The sequence below is a fragment of the Engraulis encrasicolus genome, chromosome 3 (assembly GCF_034702125.1).
Source record: "Engraulis encrasicolus isolate BLACKSEA-1 chromosome 3, IST_EnEncr_1.0, whole genome shotgun sequence".
In the NCBI taxonomy this organism is placed as follows: Eukaryota; Metazoa; Chordata; class Actinopteri; order Clupeiformes; family Engraulidae; genus Engraulis; species Engraulis encrasicolus.
The window spans coordinates 39,697,400-39,714,161 of record NC_085859.1 but is presented as its reverse complement, the minus strand read 5'-3'; the positions used below and the strand labels follow the sequence as shown (position 1 = coordinate 39,714,161).

At 42.5% G+C, this 16,762-nt stretch overlaps 2 protein-coding genes across 3 annotated transcripts; both read right to left on the bottom strand.

The window, feature by feature from the left end:
* Nucleotides 1-38: 38 nt before the first annotated feature.
* On the bottom strand, nt 39-6,357 carry LOC134446108 (synaptobrevin homolog YKT6-like). 2 transcript variants are annotated; one of them, XM_063195391.1, is made up of 9 exons: nt 6,218-6,357; nt 5,776-5,899; nt 5,571-5,653; nt 5,381-5,481; nt 4,808-4,912; nt 3,649-3,714; nt 3,246-3,347; nt 2,269-2,290; nt 39-311 (listed from the first exon to the last, which is right to left on the bottom strand). In XM_063195391.1, exons 2-9 carry the CDS (start codon nt 5,883-5,885, stop codon nt 238-240), a joined length of 663 nt encoding a protein of 220 aa, XP_063051461.1. In that variant the 5' UTR covers nt 5,886-5,899; nt 6,218-6,357; the 3' UTR covers nt 39-237. The 2 variants fall into 2 exon arrangements, with proteins under 2 accessions (XP_063051461.1, XP_063051462.1); XM_063195392.1 differs by having other exon boundaries at nt 39-2,290; nt 6,218-6,356.
* Nucleotides 6,358-6,423: 66 nt separating this feature from the next.
* On the bottom strand, nt 6,424-15,278 carry gck (glucokinase (hexokinase 4)). The gene is made up of 10 exons (XM_063195388.1): nt 15,082-15,278; nt 14,140-14,302; nt 13,505-13,659; nt 12,846-12,965; nt 12,558-12,653; nt 12,214-12,313; nt 11,459-11,642; nt 8,774-8,929; nt 8,072-8,305; nt 6,424-7,350 (listed from the first exon to the last, which is right to left on the bottom strand). Exons 1-10 carry the CDS (start codon nt 15,160-15,162, stop codon nt 7,203-7,205), a joined length of 1,437 nt encoding a protein of 478 aa, XP_063051458.1. The 5' UTR covers nt 15,163-15,278; the 3' UTR covers nt 6,424-7,202.
* Nucleotides 15,279-16,762: the final 1,484 nt, after the last annotated feature.

Genomic DNA, 16,762 nt, shown 5'->3' with positions numbered 1-16,762 from the left:
GTGACACACAAGAGCAAGCCACAGGCACAACATGCATGTGAAGGTCATGGATTTCCATTTATTGAAGGCATAAAGGCAAAGTAACACTTCAGTAACACCACCATCAGGAATCATTATTGGAAAAGCACAAATAAACAAATACACCAATTACACTGGAATGTAGTGCTGCAGGGAGGATGAAGGGTTGTTCTCTTATCAGTCGAATTTCGTTCGACTAGTCTCCACGGGAGGTCCTCTTCATATGAGACATCCATATTGTTTTTTTCTGCTACCAGTTAATGGGATAAAATCTGCTCTAACAAACAGTTGTGCTATAGAAGAGAGAGAAAGAAAGAGAAGCGTAAAAATAATTGCGCCCAGTCCAGTATTTAGCCAGATACCACCACAGCCTCATTAGAGCAATGGCATTATTGCCCAAGAGAGAGTAAAGCCATCCTACAGGAGTTTCGTGTCAGGAAGGTGGTGTATTGCTGATGCAATATCTGATGCAATGGCTTTACAAGCTCAGCTATTCTATTCTCAACGGCCCGGGCCGTTTGAACAGAGTGCAAATTATTAAGGCACAGTAGAGTGGCTGGTCACTACAAAGAGACTCCAGACACCTTTCAGACACGAGTCCAGACTCCAGACACGTATCAACTGTGCATTTGATCATTTAAAAAAAAAAAAAAACTTGCACAGAAAATGTACACGTCTCATTCACTATTTGCTACGGACATTCGATTGCAGAGTTCCAGATAAGGAGTGTCCTGGTAGGGCACAGACACTAAATGATATGGTAACATGATGAAGATTGCTCTCAAAGCGTAGCCACCACACTACATTCATTAGTACAGTAACACTTAAGAATAACTACCTATTCACATCTTTACAAACACTTTATAAATAATGAACTAATTATCAACCAAATGTTTATAAAGGGGCAAGAAATACCATGTTAACACAGCAGAAACAGCACAGTCACATCGGTCCTGGAAGTTGCTCCTAAGACCAGAAGGCATGAAACCACATAAAACTGACACAGTAGAAGTTGATTCCCACGCCACCGTGCAGTCGTGGTTTGGTTCTTACTCATTTAAAAACATTTGTTAAAACTTTGTTAAATGTTAATTATTATTAAATGTTAATAAAGTGTTTATAAAGCTCTTTTGGGTAGTTATTCTAAAATGTTACCATTAGTACAATATCACATATCATGTCTGCATGATGTAACAGCATTGAGTCCATACAACACTGGAGAACAAGAGCTCAAAAACCCGTAAAAACACGATCACCAAAAACCGCACACATACACACTTCGCAACAGCATTGTGTCCGACGAACATTGAGGGAAAATGTATCGTCAAAGAATACACACATTATTATACATACGCATTACACACCACCAATAACTACACCGAGAGCAGAGAACACAGGAGGTTTTGCTAGAATAACAAATCAAAGGAATATGTCTCAAAGTTGAACATGAACCACAAAATCAAAACAAAAACAATCCAATCTTGATCAGCATTACCAGTGTATCACAAAAAACAGCACACCTGAAATAAGCCACTTATTTGGAAGAAACTGGTAATAGTAAACTCTTGCCTTGACATGAGAATATCAAAAGACAGCAGAAGTCATCATTGTGGGCAAATGTTTAGGTAGGAAAGGGAGCAGCATCAAGGACACGATTAGCTAAAACGCCACACACACAGAAAGGTGAACAGCAAGGTCACTCTTGGGGGTATTATTCCTATGAAGGCTTTTTTTGTTTGCTTAGTACTGCCAAGCTGATAGCCTTTGATTAGATAAAAAACACTGCTTCCAGCATGGTATTGGGCAGGTCTCATGAAATATACAATACAATACAGAAGTGCTTTTGACAAGTATTCCAGTTAACCAGCATACAAATACATTCTTTTGTAAGACAATGCTGAGACCACCTGCGGCAGTGCTGGTAAATAAGAAATCTCATTACACCCATACATGTTTTTTAGTGACACATACAACACTGAGAAGGTCCTATAAAACTTTCCCTGAATTCCATTCCCCTCTCAGTCAGTTTATCACCTCACACAAGCCCGCTCGCCCTGCCCACCCGTCCTACTACTAACACACTGATTGGCTGAGTGAACAGTCAGCAGTCTTCCTGATTGGTAGCTGGTAGCTCATCAATTGAGGCAAAGGAGTGAGCAAAGGAAGAGGGGGGAGAAAGATGAGTAGGAGAGGAGAAGGATCAGGAGAAGATGGTCGATTTGGACAGGCAATGGCTTCACATCATCTTACAGCAGGAATTGTGCTTGCGTGCCTACGAAGAAGAAGAAGAAGACAAAAACCCAATGCAGTTGTAAGACACAAGCAAACAGTGAAATAAACCTCACAGTGGTTTAGCACAATACTGCATTACTGAAACACCAAATTCTTCCAGCTACATGGCTAGCTTAAAGTGATACTGTGCCATTTTTGGAATTAAGCTTATTGTACACCTGTCCTTGAGTTAAATAATTGAGTTATACCTTTCTCCTGTACTTTCAATCGTTCTCCGGGTATGGCAGTGCAAATTTTACCTCCATGCTAGCAATTAACTTTGAATCCTATGAGACCAGATGGCGGCTAACTGGTCTCATAGGATTCAATGTTAATTGCTAGCTTGGAGGTAAAATTTGCACTTCCATACTCAGAGAACGGTTAGAAGTTCAGGAGAAAGGTAAAACTCAATCATTTTACTCAAGGGCAGGTATAATATGAGCTTATTTCCAAAAATGGCACAGTATCACTTTAAGGTTTGTTGTTGTAAGCAACTGGACTTTTTCCTTGGAGTTTGGAGAGGTTTGAAGAGGAGCTTCATCAGTCGTGGTTGATGTAAGAGGGAAAAGTATGTATGGCGTAAAAATATCCAGACCTCATGACGGGCCAAATAAGTGGCTTTTCTCACCTTCATCATATATGTCACCACTGTAAGGTTTTGTGTCTGATGGTGGTGGTGACAAAAGCCTCCAAATGTGTCTCATTGGAGGCTAGAGTATAATTTTGGATCACAATTGCCTCTTTCCACTGCCGGTTTTCTGGTAGGCCAACATCTCGACAATTCACTACTCGGCCGTCACTTTTTGCTTTACAATTGAGCTGTGACGTGCTCTTCGTGCACTTTGTCAAGCTGTAGGCCTACCAGAAAACCGGCAGTGGAAAAGAGGCAAATGAGAACTAATATGTCTTATGTTGAAAGATGTTATAAAGTAAAGAAAGTGTTCTACAACACTCACAGTCTTGTAGAAGGCCTTGGATGTGTCGCCCAGTTGCTCTGATCTGGCCACAAGGTCATCCAGCTTCTCTCCCCTCTGCAGCAGAGACTCCATAGTGTTGTGCTGTAGAAAGCAGAAGGAGTTCATCAGTTAATCTATATCTCTCTATGAGAGAGAGAGAGAGAGAGAGAGAGAGAGGGCCCTGCCGTGGCCAACCGGTAGGACACTGTTGCCTGCCATGCAGCTGACCCGAGTTCGATTCCCGGCCTGGGTCCTTTGCCTACCCCTCCCCGTCTCTCTCCCAATTTGCTTCTTGTCCACCTCTCACACTGTCCTATCAAATAAAGTCGGAAAAAAAGAAAGAGAGAGAGAGAGAGAGAGAGAGAGAGAGAGAGAGAGAGAGAGAGAGAGAGAAAAGACTCACCAAAATAACTTTGGTCTCTTCAACTTCAGCCTGGACTTTTGTGAGTGCATCGGCTTCTCTGGGATTCTAAGAGGGCAAATGAAATCATATCACCATAGTAGCATGCTGGTAATGCATTAAATTATCAGTGTTCCCACAGACCATTCTTAATGAACAGAGATGTCAAAAGTAAAAGTAAATTCATAGTCTAAGTACAACACTAGCACATAATAGTATTACACAGGTGTTACACCATTTACGTACATGTACTCCATTGCACCAAATGAGGTATTGACTGTGTTGTTACTGAAAAACACTGAAAACCTATCAAGAGTGCACCACAAACTTGATCCAACCAGCGCAGATTCAGCTGATCTTAAGACAAGATGCACTGGTTACTCAGATGTGTTGGAAGGAAACTGTGTGTTTTTTTGTTTGTTTTTTAACTTTTACTTTTGACAGTTCTGTTCATGAGAGTGGGTGGGGGATGGGTAACCCAGTGTCAGAGACATGTGGCCATCTTAGCTGTAAAGGCTATGTCATGCAGTTTCAGATGAAATATAATATCTACTAAATACAAATATCATGCTATTTTTGTAAAATAACTTCAGTACATTTGCAATTCATCTGTCCTGGGGCCCTAGGCAAGATGGACGCTTGCTACCAAGGTGCCATCTGTACAAAAAAGTACAGGGGGAAACCCAGTAGGCCTATTGCTCAAGCAAGGAGCGTACCATCTAATTATTCTATGTGGGAGCAGAGGCACGTGTTGACAACTTGCAAAGCCCAGAGCGCTACGTGACACATGTCAGGGAGAACACCAGCGCAGCGTTTAGAGTTTCATTTTTAGCATTTCAGAGCTCCTTTGATGTGGTCCGAACCCTGTGCAGTTTACCATTAGTGTGTGAAGGAACCACGAAGGACGGAAAACCTGCAGGTGCTACGCAGACAAGCACAAACCCTGACATCTGTCACATCATGTGGCTCATCAGGTTAAATCAATGCCTGTCAAATGTTGTTTATTTGGACCCCAGTAGTGCGACAGTTATGGCATCATTTTGTTGGGATCCTGTTCTATTTGGTTGTTTAATAAGTAGTCTAGGTGAAACACGTTTGCATTATGTGTAGGACAGAGGAATATAGACCTTCAGTGCGTGTGTGTGTTTGAGCATGTGCGTACCTGGTATTTAGCGAGGTAAGGATCCAGTCCAGTGTAATGTATTGTATCAGGAGATCGAGTGCCCCAAAAAGAGGAATCAATCAGCCTGGTAAACTCATCCAACACCTACATAAAGCAACACATGCATTTCAACAGAGTCCTTGTTGTTGCTGTAATTCAAAAAATGTTTGCCATTAGTAGGTTAAATCATGATGACGTGGAGAAAGACCACAAAAGAGACACTGACGACTGATGACTTGTTCTATATATGGGCTTTCATGGAGACAATGACATGAAGGTGGCTTTCCTCTCAATGTTTAGGAAACATGGTGGTGCTAAAGCACCTGCCCCTTTGACCTACTGGACAAAAATGCCCTTTTTGAACGTTTTTTAATCACAATGTCCTGTGTTCCATGTTGACAAATGCATATGACAAATAATGGCCTGATATAATATAGCTTCTATGTAAAGCAACCAAAAGTTCCACATTATGCATGTTTTACAACCTACCCCCAGCACCTGCCCCCCAAAATGTCTGTCTGTGCACGCCACTGCTGACAACCATAACAAGTTAACATCTAGACTGTTACAAACCTTATCTATAAGTGAGAAGGCTACCCTCTGTGGGTACTCGCTGTCAGCGACCACCACCACGCTGAGACCATCATCTCGGATGTACGTATGGCACATATAATCTGAGGGTTTCAGAAAAAAAACACCAGGACATCTTATTTACCATCTACAAAATGAGCTTATTCGTCGTCAGACAAGAAACTTCTCTCACCTTTTTCTTTCACAGAGGATCGACTGCCACTTGCTGACCGTTCAACAATCAAGGAACAGGTAAATGCCATGAACTCTTGAACGCTGCAACACAGTTGTCATAGCATAAATTACGGTAATACTTCGACTGTCTCATAGTCTTCAGAAACACCAGAGCCCGAGGCCAGAGAAATATCTGCAACGCTGTAGACAGCAGAATACCTTACCTTGATCTTTGAAAGAAACTGAAAGATGACAAGTCGTAGGCAGCTTTCAGTAGATTTGGTTTAGAACTAGTTGCTCCTTTGAAGAGCACACTAATGCTGAAAAGCTTCATGGTGCTGTGACTCACTGAATGTTGAAGCAAGACAGACAGAATAGAAAGGATGTTTCATAGCCAAAGTATCGGTTACAAGCAGTTAAGGACACAACACGTCAATCACGTATTTGGGGAAAAGATTCGTATTCGTAATTACGACTACTTCATTTAAAATAATTTTCATTTCAATTTGGGCTTGATAGCTAGTTCGATTACTTGCTAGTTTGTTTAGGCTACAATGTCTGACCGGACTTAGCGGACAGGAAATAAACAATGCGACTGGTTGTAGCCTGCCATACGCAGATAATCGTATCGCTTGCAGTTTACAAACTGCACAAGACATTACTTACCGAAATCTTTTCTTTTTGTTGTTTCACTGTAAAATTCTTCTTCTAGTTTCTCATACAAGCAAACACTATTGCTAACGTATCCTAGTCACCATGGCAATACAGTCCTACATTGTAATTTCTTCCGGATGGAAACGCCTTTCGCATATTTTGTCCGGGGGGATGGGAACGCGTCAGAACAGGGCTTTTGACACTGACAGGCTCACTCGAATCGTGTTCTTCTCACAACACAATCTTTATTTACATTCATGAAATAATTTCACATATACAAAGCATAGGTAATTCATCTACTACATATCATAGTTAGAATGGTTTAACAACTATTATCTGGTTACAAATTAATTTACATGTCAATAAATAAAAAGGTGAATCAACCATCCCACTAATTCAGCAGGTGCAGCTGAGGATGTATCATACAATTTCAGTCTCCTCTTTGTCTTTCTGTCTACCATCATTTCAGAACTTCAAGTGTCTTCAAGTGTTCACACATGCCTATCACCAGTGTCAGAGGCCACTTCACCTCTAGACAGCGAAGTGTGATGTGGCATCATCATTGGGTATGTAACCTACATGTTTCATTTGTAAACAAAACCCTTGGATGACCTAAAATGAGCCAGGGGAACCTATGCATAGGTGTACATGCGTATAGACATTTAGACTGTACAGCTGTGACTAAATATCAAAAACATGGGAGGAATTCTCCTGAAAAGCTGGCATGTTTTTTTGTTTTGTTTACACATTGAAGTAATCTCTGTATGTTGAGTTGCCGGCCGCAGAGGTAAGATGTCCACTGTGTCCACATTCAGAGCCTTGCTCAGCTCATCATCCAAGTCATTCTCCCGCCTGGAGAGGTGTGTAAAAGAGACCTCTGTCTGTGTGCGTGAGCTGTAGCCAACAATATTGTGCAGCTGCCGTCCGTCCTGAGGTGCTGTCCCGCTTCATGCCTCCTGCGTAGGCGTTGAGGGCCCATCATCAGTGTTTCAGTATGTTAGTGGGACAACATGCAGGCCGCCATCTTGCAAGCCACTGCAGAGATCAATGCAGCACCTCGTCCACTTCCCTCTTCCGATTGGATGAAGGTTATGTCACAGTTTGGTGTCAGCTCCCGCACAATGTTGTGAAATCTTTCTTGGAAGCTGAGAAGGAAAGAAGCAGTCTTATTAGTTTTATTTTGATTGAGGGGGAAAGGGTAAGTTGGGTCATTCCATGTCAATTCACACGCCCTCCCTCCCCAGGTGACCCTCTTGAATTAACCTGTTTTTTTACAGACAGACAAGCTACCTTTTGATGCCAACTTATAGAATACCCTGTTTAAACATCCGACCTCTAATGGTTTTGGAGAAGAGTCCGTCCCAAAGTTTGGATACCATGCCCCACTTTTTGAGCTCACAAAGGTGCCATAAAGAACTGTTGTTTTGGAGTTATAGATCTTGGAAAGTGTGCATACTATTGGAGTTACAACTGATTTTCCATCATATTTGGGAACATTTTTGGGGGGATTTTATTTAAATAGTTTGTAAGCTCTGCACAGTATCTGGGTCTACTGCCATCTATTGGTCAACCATAGTAACAGTCTAAACAAAAGTTATACATTTGGTGACCAGTAGATGGCAGTAAGATAACGATCACTATGGAACAATAGACAGTAGATTATTGTGAAGAACTGCGGGGGAAAAAATAAGGCACATCTGTCCATGGGGTTTAAAGCTCTTTTAAGCTATCAAGCGGCTGATAGAGTGGAGAGAGAGAGAGAGAGAGAGAGAGAGAGATAGAGAAAGAAAGAGAGAGAGACCCTACATACTGTAGCCTGGGAGCCCACACCGCCCACTTGATCCCCTATCTGTCAAGTCCCCTCACCGTGGATGCAGCTTGTAGACGGATCCATCCACGCCGACGGTGATCTTTAGCGCCTCCTGGCTGCGCCGCTCCCTCATGCGGTTAATGACGCCCGCCAGGCCTGCCCCGCACATGTGGGCCGCTCGGGTGGACACACGCTCGCACGCCAGCCGCACGATGTCACAGTCCAGCTCAGACGGCAGCACACCCAGCATGCTGAGGATGTTGAAGATCTGTTTCCTGTCCCCGGCGTCACTGAGGGTGGATGAATGAAGACGCACACATTCAGATGTAAGGATTTGGATTTGAAGACGCAGGAGATGCAAGTTCACATATTAAGGGACCAGGGCTCTAAATTAACTTTTTTCATCAGCAGCCAAAATGTCTAGTAGATGGTAATCTTACCAGTCAAACATGCACTCACTAATGGGCCAAAGTGGCTAGTAGGTTGGCTTTCTACCAACCAAACTGAAATTTCACCAGCATTTTGCCGGTTGGCTGGTGTCAATTTATAGCCCTGTTAAGGACTACCCATATTTGTGGAATCCAGTGTTAAATCCAGTGTTTTTATGATTGCAATGTATCATATTACCCTCTATGCATTACTGTCTGTATATTCATATCTACTCTGGCACTCAACTAATGATGCTTGCACACTTTCCTTTGGCGTCACCAGCTGTTTTTATAAACATATCTGAGCTAGGAGCTAAGTGCCTTTCTCACCTCTCAATCTGCGAGACAAAACGTGTCTCAAAGCTTCCTCTGGTCTTGAGGATGTCGGACGCTTCACCGTTGAAGAGCAGATCCTCGTTGACCAGCTTTAGCAGCACCAGTCGCACCAGCTCCCCCATGTATTTGCCACCAATCAGCTTCTCATACCTACAGATACACAAAAAACACAGAATTAGACTGGTTTGGGCATTAGAAAGACACAAAATTGAGGGGACACATTTGGGCTTGCATGCCCACCCACGGGGACCTCTGTTCGAGTCCGGCCGGGGTCATTTCCCGATCCTCCCCTGTCTCTCTGTCCCATTCGCTTCCTGTCACCACTTTCAATTGTCCTATCAAATAAAGGCATAAAAGCCTCTAAAAAAGAAAAAAAGAAAAGAAAGACACACAATTACAATACTCCACTGATGAATGAAGACCTGGCATCACTGAGGATGCTTCTTGCACCCTGGCCTTTATATATACTGGAGGCAATGTTTTATTGATGCATCTTGCCCTGGCCTAGATTGTTGCTAACTTGATTAATATTTCCATCTCAATTAAAATACATCAACCACTCTGAATATACAGTGAGTGTTGTGGTGTAAGAGATTGAGTAAATGGAGACGGATCTCTGAACAAGACCAATGAGTAAGACTGGAGATTAAAAAAAACAAAGATCATTACCTCAAACAACAACTGATACGAGCAAAAAACCAAAAGCAAACCAAACCACACCAAAACCTATATCAATCTCATCTGCAAACAATGTGGTTTAAGACAGTGGTTCCCAACCTATGGGTCGGGACCCCCCTTATGGGTCGCCAAAGATCCACAGGGGGTCACGGAGCCCTCTTGATTTTAAGGGGTTTCGTTTTAAATATATATAAAGCCCATGTTGAATAAAAGACAAAGCATTTAACTAATAAATGCATAGATGCAAAAAATTGTAAGTGCTACATTAAACATTTATTCTATATTTGACCAAAGACGAATTGAGCAATAAAATAACTAAAATAAGTTTTCGCAGGAAACGGAGGGCATCTTGTGACTCCGTCTCGTGCGGGCGCTCGCGTGGTTGGGTCACCAAAGCTTACAATAGTAAAAACATGGGTCCCTGAAGAAAAAGGTTGGGAACCAATGGTTTAAGAGACAACATGAGAAGACCAGATAGACCTACTGCTAGACTATGAGTCTAGTTCTCTTATGTCATTTGGCTTCCCCATATCAATAGGCCTACCTCACGCCTAGCCGCTGGTAATGAAAGACAGATGGATGAAAGAGAGATAAGAAAGATAGATAAAAGACAGAAGATAAAAAGGATGCGAGAAAGAAAGAGAGAGGTTTGCTCGCAGGGCAGGCAGGCTGGCAGGAGTGCAAACTGCGAAGTGAAGTGTCAAGAGCCATGCAGGCAGCAGAGAGGGAGGGTGGCCCACAGTAAACAGTCATTAGAGGCACCTGGCTAATGATAGCAAGCGTCCATTAATCCCCCTCTCTGTGCGCTGCGGCTGACGTGGCCCCCGCTCAGGCCTGCTGCCGCCGTGCAGAAAAACAAGACGGTTGCCTGGAGACCAAACATGTGGCCCGGCTGGCCCCGTCGGTCGAGGACGTCACAGCAGCAAGGAGATGTGGATGGAGTGGGGAGGAGGAGGAGGAGGAGGAGGAAGGGGAGTGGCAGAAGGATAGAAGAAGAGCAAGCGATAACAAGAGAAAGAGAAAGAGGGGGAGATAGATAGAGCGAGCTATAGCCAGTGTGTACAGAGGCGATTCTAGGGTGACTTGGGGCCCCAAGCAAAAACTCAAAAGAGGAACGTTTGCTACAAATCACCACTACTGCAGTTTAAAGTCTTAGCTGTTATTGAATTCTCCGCCTATGGGCTTGGGATCCCCGATCGGCTGCCTGCCTAGCCTGGTGACATGATGCGCCTCTGAGTGCATACATCATTAGCGTGTTGGTGTCACAGGAGAAATGTGACCGTGAAACGTGTGCACGTGCTGCAGGCACATCAGGCAAATCAGCTGGTGGCTAATGAGCATACGGCAGGCTACTGTACACACATGCGCCCGTGCGCGTCATAGCGCAGCTATTTTTCTAGGAATGGTGTTTGCATGGGCCCACCGCTAGTCCGTTAGCTAGCATCTGTGTGCAGTTAAGAGGATGCAATTAGGGGGAAAACACTCACATCACTCAGGGCTGCACTTATGAGTGAGCGTTTCTCTCACAGGCTATACTCTGGATCATGTGAAATGTCAAGTAAATGTCAAGCCAATGTAGCTTTCACATTGCTTTCGCTCCTCAAGTTTAGCATAAATCTTAAGTTTGTCCAGGGTTATCATATTAAAGCTCGATTTTCAATTCATCATACAGATGTAAAAGATTAGATTAATTCTAAGGCTACTCATAAGATTGAGTGCTCAGGACCATAGAAGCATAGTATTAAAACCAGTGTCGTGCACTTCTTGTTCACGGCGCATTTAGAATTATTCTAATCTATTCTGAAAGTGCAGCTTCTTGCCAAAGATGCCTTAATATTAGAAGAGTTTGTGACCATTTGAAAGTGTGCACATGTTACAGTAAAAGCCAAAATTGAGCTCTTGAATAGGCAACACAACCAACACGATTTCAAAACAATTCAATCTATCATCCCTCTGCAAGCCTCCTGCCCTGAGCGTTTTGTGAGGGGGTGCTGAACTTACAGCTGCTCTCCTGGGTTGAGGGACGTCTCGTCCACGACGCGGTCGTACTCGAGACGGAACTCTTCCAGCTCGCCGTTGGCCCCAAAGGCTCCCCACTCTGTGTTCACACACATACGACCCTCCTCGCCCTCCACCAACTCCACTGTCCGCATTTCCTCCATGTAGCACGCATTACAACCAGTACCTGCAGAGAGAGAGAGAGAGAGAGAGAGAGAGAGAGGGATAGAGAGAGAGAGAGAGAGAGAGAGGTGGGGAGAGGGAGAGAGTTGAATATGTGGAGAGAGAGAGAGAGAGAGAGAGAGAGAGAGAGAGAGGTGGGGAGAGGGAGAGAGTTGAATATGTGGAGAGAGAGAGAGAGAGAGAGCATTCTTTGAACCACAGAGAACCACTCTTGTCCAAATTTGCACTGCAGGGTTATAGCTGAAGCTCATGGAACAACGCATTACTGGATAACTAAACGAGACACAGAAAGGCACATAATTCATTGTACACAATTTACAATTAATACAGCATGTGAATTACTATGAAACTCAAATCTGTCCTAAAAAATATCTTAACGAAAGTCTAACATCAAATATCTAAAAATGGCTTAACGTGAGTTCTTATTCGGAAGACTTCGTCCGCCATCTCTATGGGAGTAAAGCTGATTGGCTGCCGACCCGACAGCCAATCAGCTTTACTCCCATAGAGATGGCTCACTCATCTCTCTCACTCTAAGAACCGGGGACATATCCATGTCCTAATGTTTTACTTACCAACAATCATGCCCACTTCACAGCTGCGGTCTTCATAGTAGCAGGAGATCATGGTGGCTACTGTATCATTCACCATGGCCACCACATCCATTTCAAAGTCCTGTAAAAGATTAAAAAAAAACACTCGTTTGAGAAGAGTGAGAAAACCCATATTAGTTCATTATCTCGCAGATTGGCCTCGGATGTCTATTAATGGTAAATTAATAGAATGTGAATGAATTGCCCCAGGATACCATCGCACACACACGCGCACACACACACACACACACACACACACACACACACACACACACACACACACACACTATGGAGTCAAGAAGTGTACACAGTACACTATTACGTACCCCTCTCCTCTTGATGGCGTCTCTTAATAGTCCCACCACGTTGTTCCCCTCTGCTCCCGAAGCCTTGAAGCCTTTGGTCCAGTTCAAAAGAATGCCCTGTAAACAAATTCAATAAATCAATACATGTCCATAAATCAAAAAGTCATAAATAAATCAGCTTACAGTTTACTTAATATCAAAACACCCAAATACATCCAAATTTAACTACAATAGTGATGAGATACTAAGCATCAGTAACACACTCACTCTGTTTTCAAGACTGCTTCAAAGACTGTTTCATGTTCTCACCTTATCAAGGTCCTCGTGCCGCACAGGGAAGGAGAAGGTGAACCCCAGAGGAAGCTTCTTGTGTTTGATTTGGTGTTTGTCCAGGAAGTCTGAGATGCACTCAGCAATGTAGTCAAAGAGCTGTGTGAAGAGGTGAGTGCACGTGTTTTTATTATTTAAAAAATATATTTTAACATGTCAATCTGTGCTAGAGTCTTGTTTTGAGCTGACTTGACTTGACTTGTACTATACATCACAATAACTATCATTGGTTCGTATCCATTTTTCACATTATTTGTAACAACTGTAAGTCAGACCTAAACCTAAACATCTATGTGTCCCACCTTACAATTTGGGGGAAAGTATTTTTGCAACTTTAAAACAATGTTTCCTAAAGCATTTCAAAAGTTCAGCAAAGTTAACAGAAGAAAAATCTCTCTGTAGTTCTTCATGACCAGTCCAGTTTTCTACTTTTTCTATAGTGACCAAATACATTATGGTGATCAAATACGAAGACTAGGGTATGACAGACAATTCCACTTTAAACCAATAGGTAGGATGATCAGAAACAAAAACGACTTATTACTGCTTTAACACTTTCAAGTTGATAATCTGCCTCGACTACTACCGTACGTTGTTTGCACACAAATGGCAAATAAGGCACTTTGAACTTTGCTCACCATCTCCGCAGTGCCCGTCATGGCGTCCTGTGGAATGGAGTACATCTGGTGCTTGGTCTCCACCTTCCAGCCCTTCTCCTCGTCCTTGCCCACCTTGACCAGCATCACCCGGAAGTTGGTGCCACCTAGGTCCAGCGCTAGGAAGTCACCCACCTCTGAGGGCCAGGTCAGTGTCATGGATGAGGGGGAAAAAAAAGATATCTCATAAATTACAAATGTCTTCAACACATAAACAGTTTTCATTTTGGAAAGCTCAATTTAGAAGAAAGTGGAATATGAATAAAGGAAAATAAATTATAACTGGTGAACATTTCGGTAACACTTTATTTTAGCACCTATTTAGCATTTTTACAATGTGCCTGTATAAGTAACTTCTAAGGCATGTACTAAGCAAAATCAAACATTTGTTAGGCATGTAGTCAGAAATGTCTTGTACATGCACAACAAGGGATTTATTACCAATTCAACCGCAGTAAGGACCTAGTAGGCCTTTGCTTTTGCTCAGTACATGCCTTACAAGTTACTTATGCAGACATTAACATTGTATGTATTAGTGCTAATAGATGTAGCACTAAAATAAAGTGTTACCAAACGTTCAAGTGGGGCCCAAGTTGGAAAAAGTTAGTCTACAGTACCTGAGCCCTCGGGGGTGGAGCGCACGTAGGTGGGCAGCATCTTGACGCTGGCCTCGCTGTGGGTCTCCAGTCGCAGACCGCGCTCCATCTCCTGCTGCATTCTACTCATCACCTCACGCAACTCCTCCGTCTTCAGCTGGAACTCAGACAGGATCTGGTCCACCTGACCAGCAGAACAGAAGGAGGATAGATAGATAGATAGATAGATAGATAGATAGATAGATAGAGAGAGAGAGAGAGAGAGAGAGAGAGATAGATAGATAGATAGATAGATAGATAGATAGATAGATAGATAGATAGATAGATAGAAAGAGAGAGGTAGAGGGAGGGAGGGAGAGGCAGTGGGAAAACAGGGAGATACAGAAAGAGATGAGGAAGGGAGAGAACAGAAAAACGTTAATATTGATAAAAGGAAGTGGGCAAAGCCGAGAGACAAAGAACAGAAGGAATAGGGGAAAAAAAGTCCGACAATCAATGGAAAGGAGAAAAGAAAGTGGAATTAAAGAATAGAAAGGGGAAAGCGTTTGATTAAAAAATATATTTGCAATCTACAATTATCAAGGTATCTTCCCCTACAAACACAAAATATTTCCTCTTAGTCAAGAGAAAATATGATTACAATAGTAGGCCTAATGTATTCCAAACTGCAACATTTCATAGTAGCAAATCACTTCTTTCAACATAACATAGTTTCAAAAACCACACTTGACCACACTTGTTGACCAGTTTAGCTTTGTTGGAAAGAAAGAAAGATTAGAACGGCTGAAACTTCTTCTCCACATTAACAGTCACGACGTAGTTGAACGAGTGAGTTGTTTCGTAGTTTTTCAAAGGTGTGTAAATGGCATTTAAAAATGTTATCACCCCGGTCTTTAGTGCAACAGCCATCCTAAAAAAAAATCACAAATTCATACTAAAGCGAAGACTTTTGCTGTTGCTTACCATGAGAATCCTCTCCAGAATGGATCTGTATTGGATGGGCATCACGAGAGGCTGGTCGAGACAAGTACTGACACAGAGCATGTTGGCGGCGCTTCTAAAGGTGCGAGTGTGTTTCGAGTCTGACGTATGTGTGTGTACAGTACATCTCTGAAGTGATGAGCCCGCTTTATATGGTGGATGAGGGGGGTTGGTCTGAAAAGTGGTGGTCAGTGCTGTGTACACACATGTGACCACTCCCAATGTCCCCTCTCAATGTATACACATTAATGCCAACACAAACACGCTCACACCTCCCCATCTCTCTCTCTCTTTCTCTCTGTCACACACACAGACAGACACACACACACACACATACACACACACAGACAGACACACACACAATGTCTTTTCCGAAACACCCTGAAACGCTAGCAATAATTTGGGTAGAACTTTGTGTGTGCTTGGCTTTATAGAAACGTATTCAGGATAAGAACTATAGAAATAGAGGAAAACAAGGAGAGAGAGAGAGAGAACTAAGAGCCTAATTTTAGAAACCATCATTCTGTTTCTAATCTGTACATTAAATCTAAATGTTTATATTTTTTTCTCTCCTTAAATAATGTATGATGTGTACAAGCATACAGATGCACAAACAGATTTACATGTAATGTGCAGCCCATTTTACATCAGTTACATATAGTGTAATCTCTAATAGCCTACTACAACCTTATTGTCATTCATAAAGTATAATGTGTTTGCACTGCCTTTATTTAGAGTTAAGGCTAGTGTTAAGTATGTAGTGTCCATGCTCTGTCTGAATATGAACATATTTTTGTTTCTAGAGTTAGGGTTAGGTAAGTTGGGGTTACTTGTAGTTTTGTTTGTGAATAGCTTCAGCAAACCCAATCTTTCATGTCCAAATTTGTGTTCTTTAATTCTGTAATACATGTATTATTTGTAAAAGTGACATTGTACTAATCTACTCCAGGTAAATATAATATTTTGATTTGGTTTGAATGGTTCTGACCATCTGATATTTGGTGTCAAAGAGTTTATAAAGCAGAAACGTTTTTTTGACACAGTTAGGCAATAGTGATATCGTACGAGATAGTTGAAGATTTACGATTTGAGGTCCAAAAATCAATCAATTGCTAAAAATAGTTGAAAGGAGTTCATAACCCTTCTAAATATAGACCTCATCCCCATCTAAGCTAAATATAGTGCAGTTTGTCAACTGGCTATTGACCCATCCTGGCTTATCTGCAATGTTTGCAATGCAGGAACTTTCAGCATTCTTTACACATAAGGGTAGGGCCGCCGACAGGGGCGGACAAAGGGGGTATGTTGTCTCGGGCCCAGGGAGATAGGGGGCCCAGAATTGGGTCCCCATTACATTGCATGAATTGGGTAGGGGGCTCTTTCAGATGGCTTTGTCCCGGGCCCAGTAAAAGCTGTCAGCGGCCCTGCATAAGGGTAACATGTGCAAATGAAAAAATAAACCAACTCTTTAATTCACAACAGCTACATTCAATAATAATATAAGAAATGAATGGTGAGGAAGTAAAAACTTAAGCATTTGAAAGATCATGAGCCAACAAGCCAACAAACTCTGATCATTCTCTGTGTGGAGGTCTCCATCGTCAATCCCATCACAAACAAACGCTCCTCCAAAAACTAGAATACCAGTTCAAACAGAGGTTTA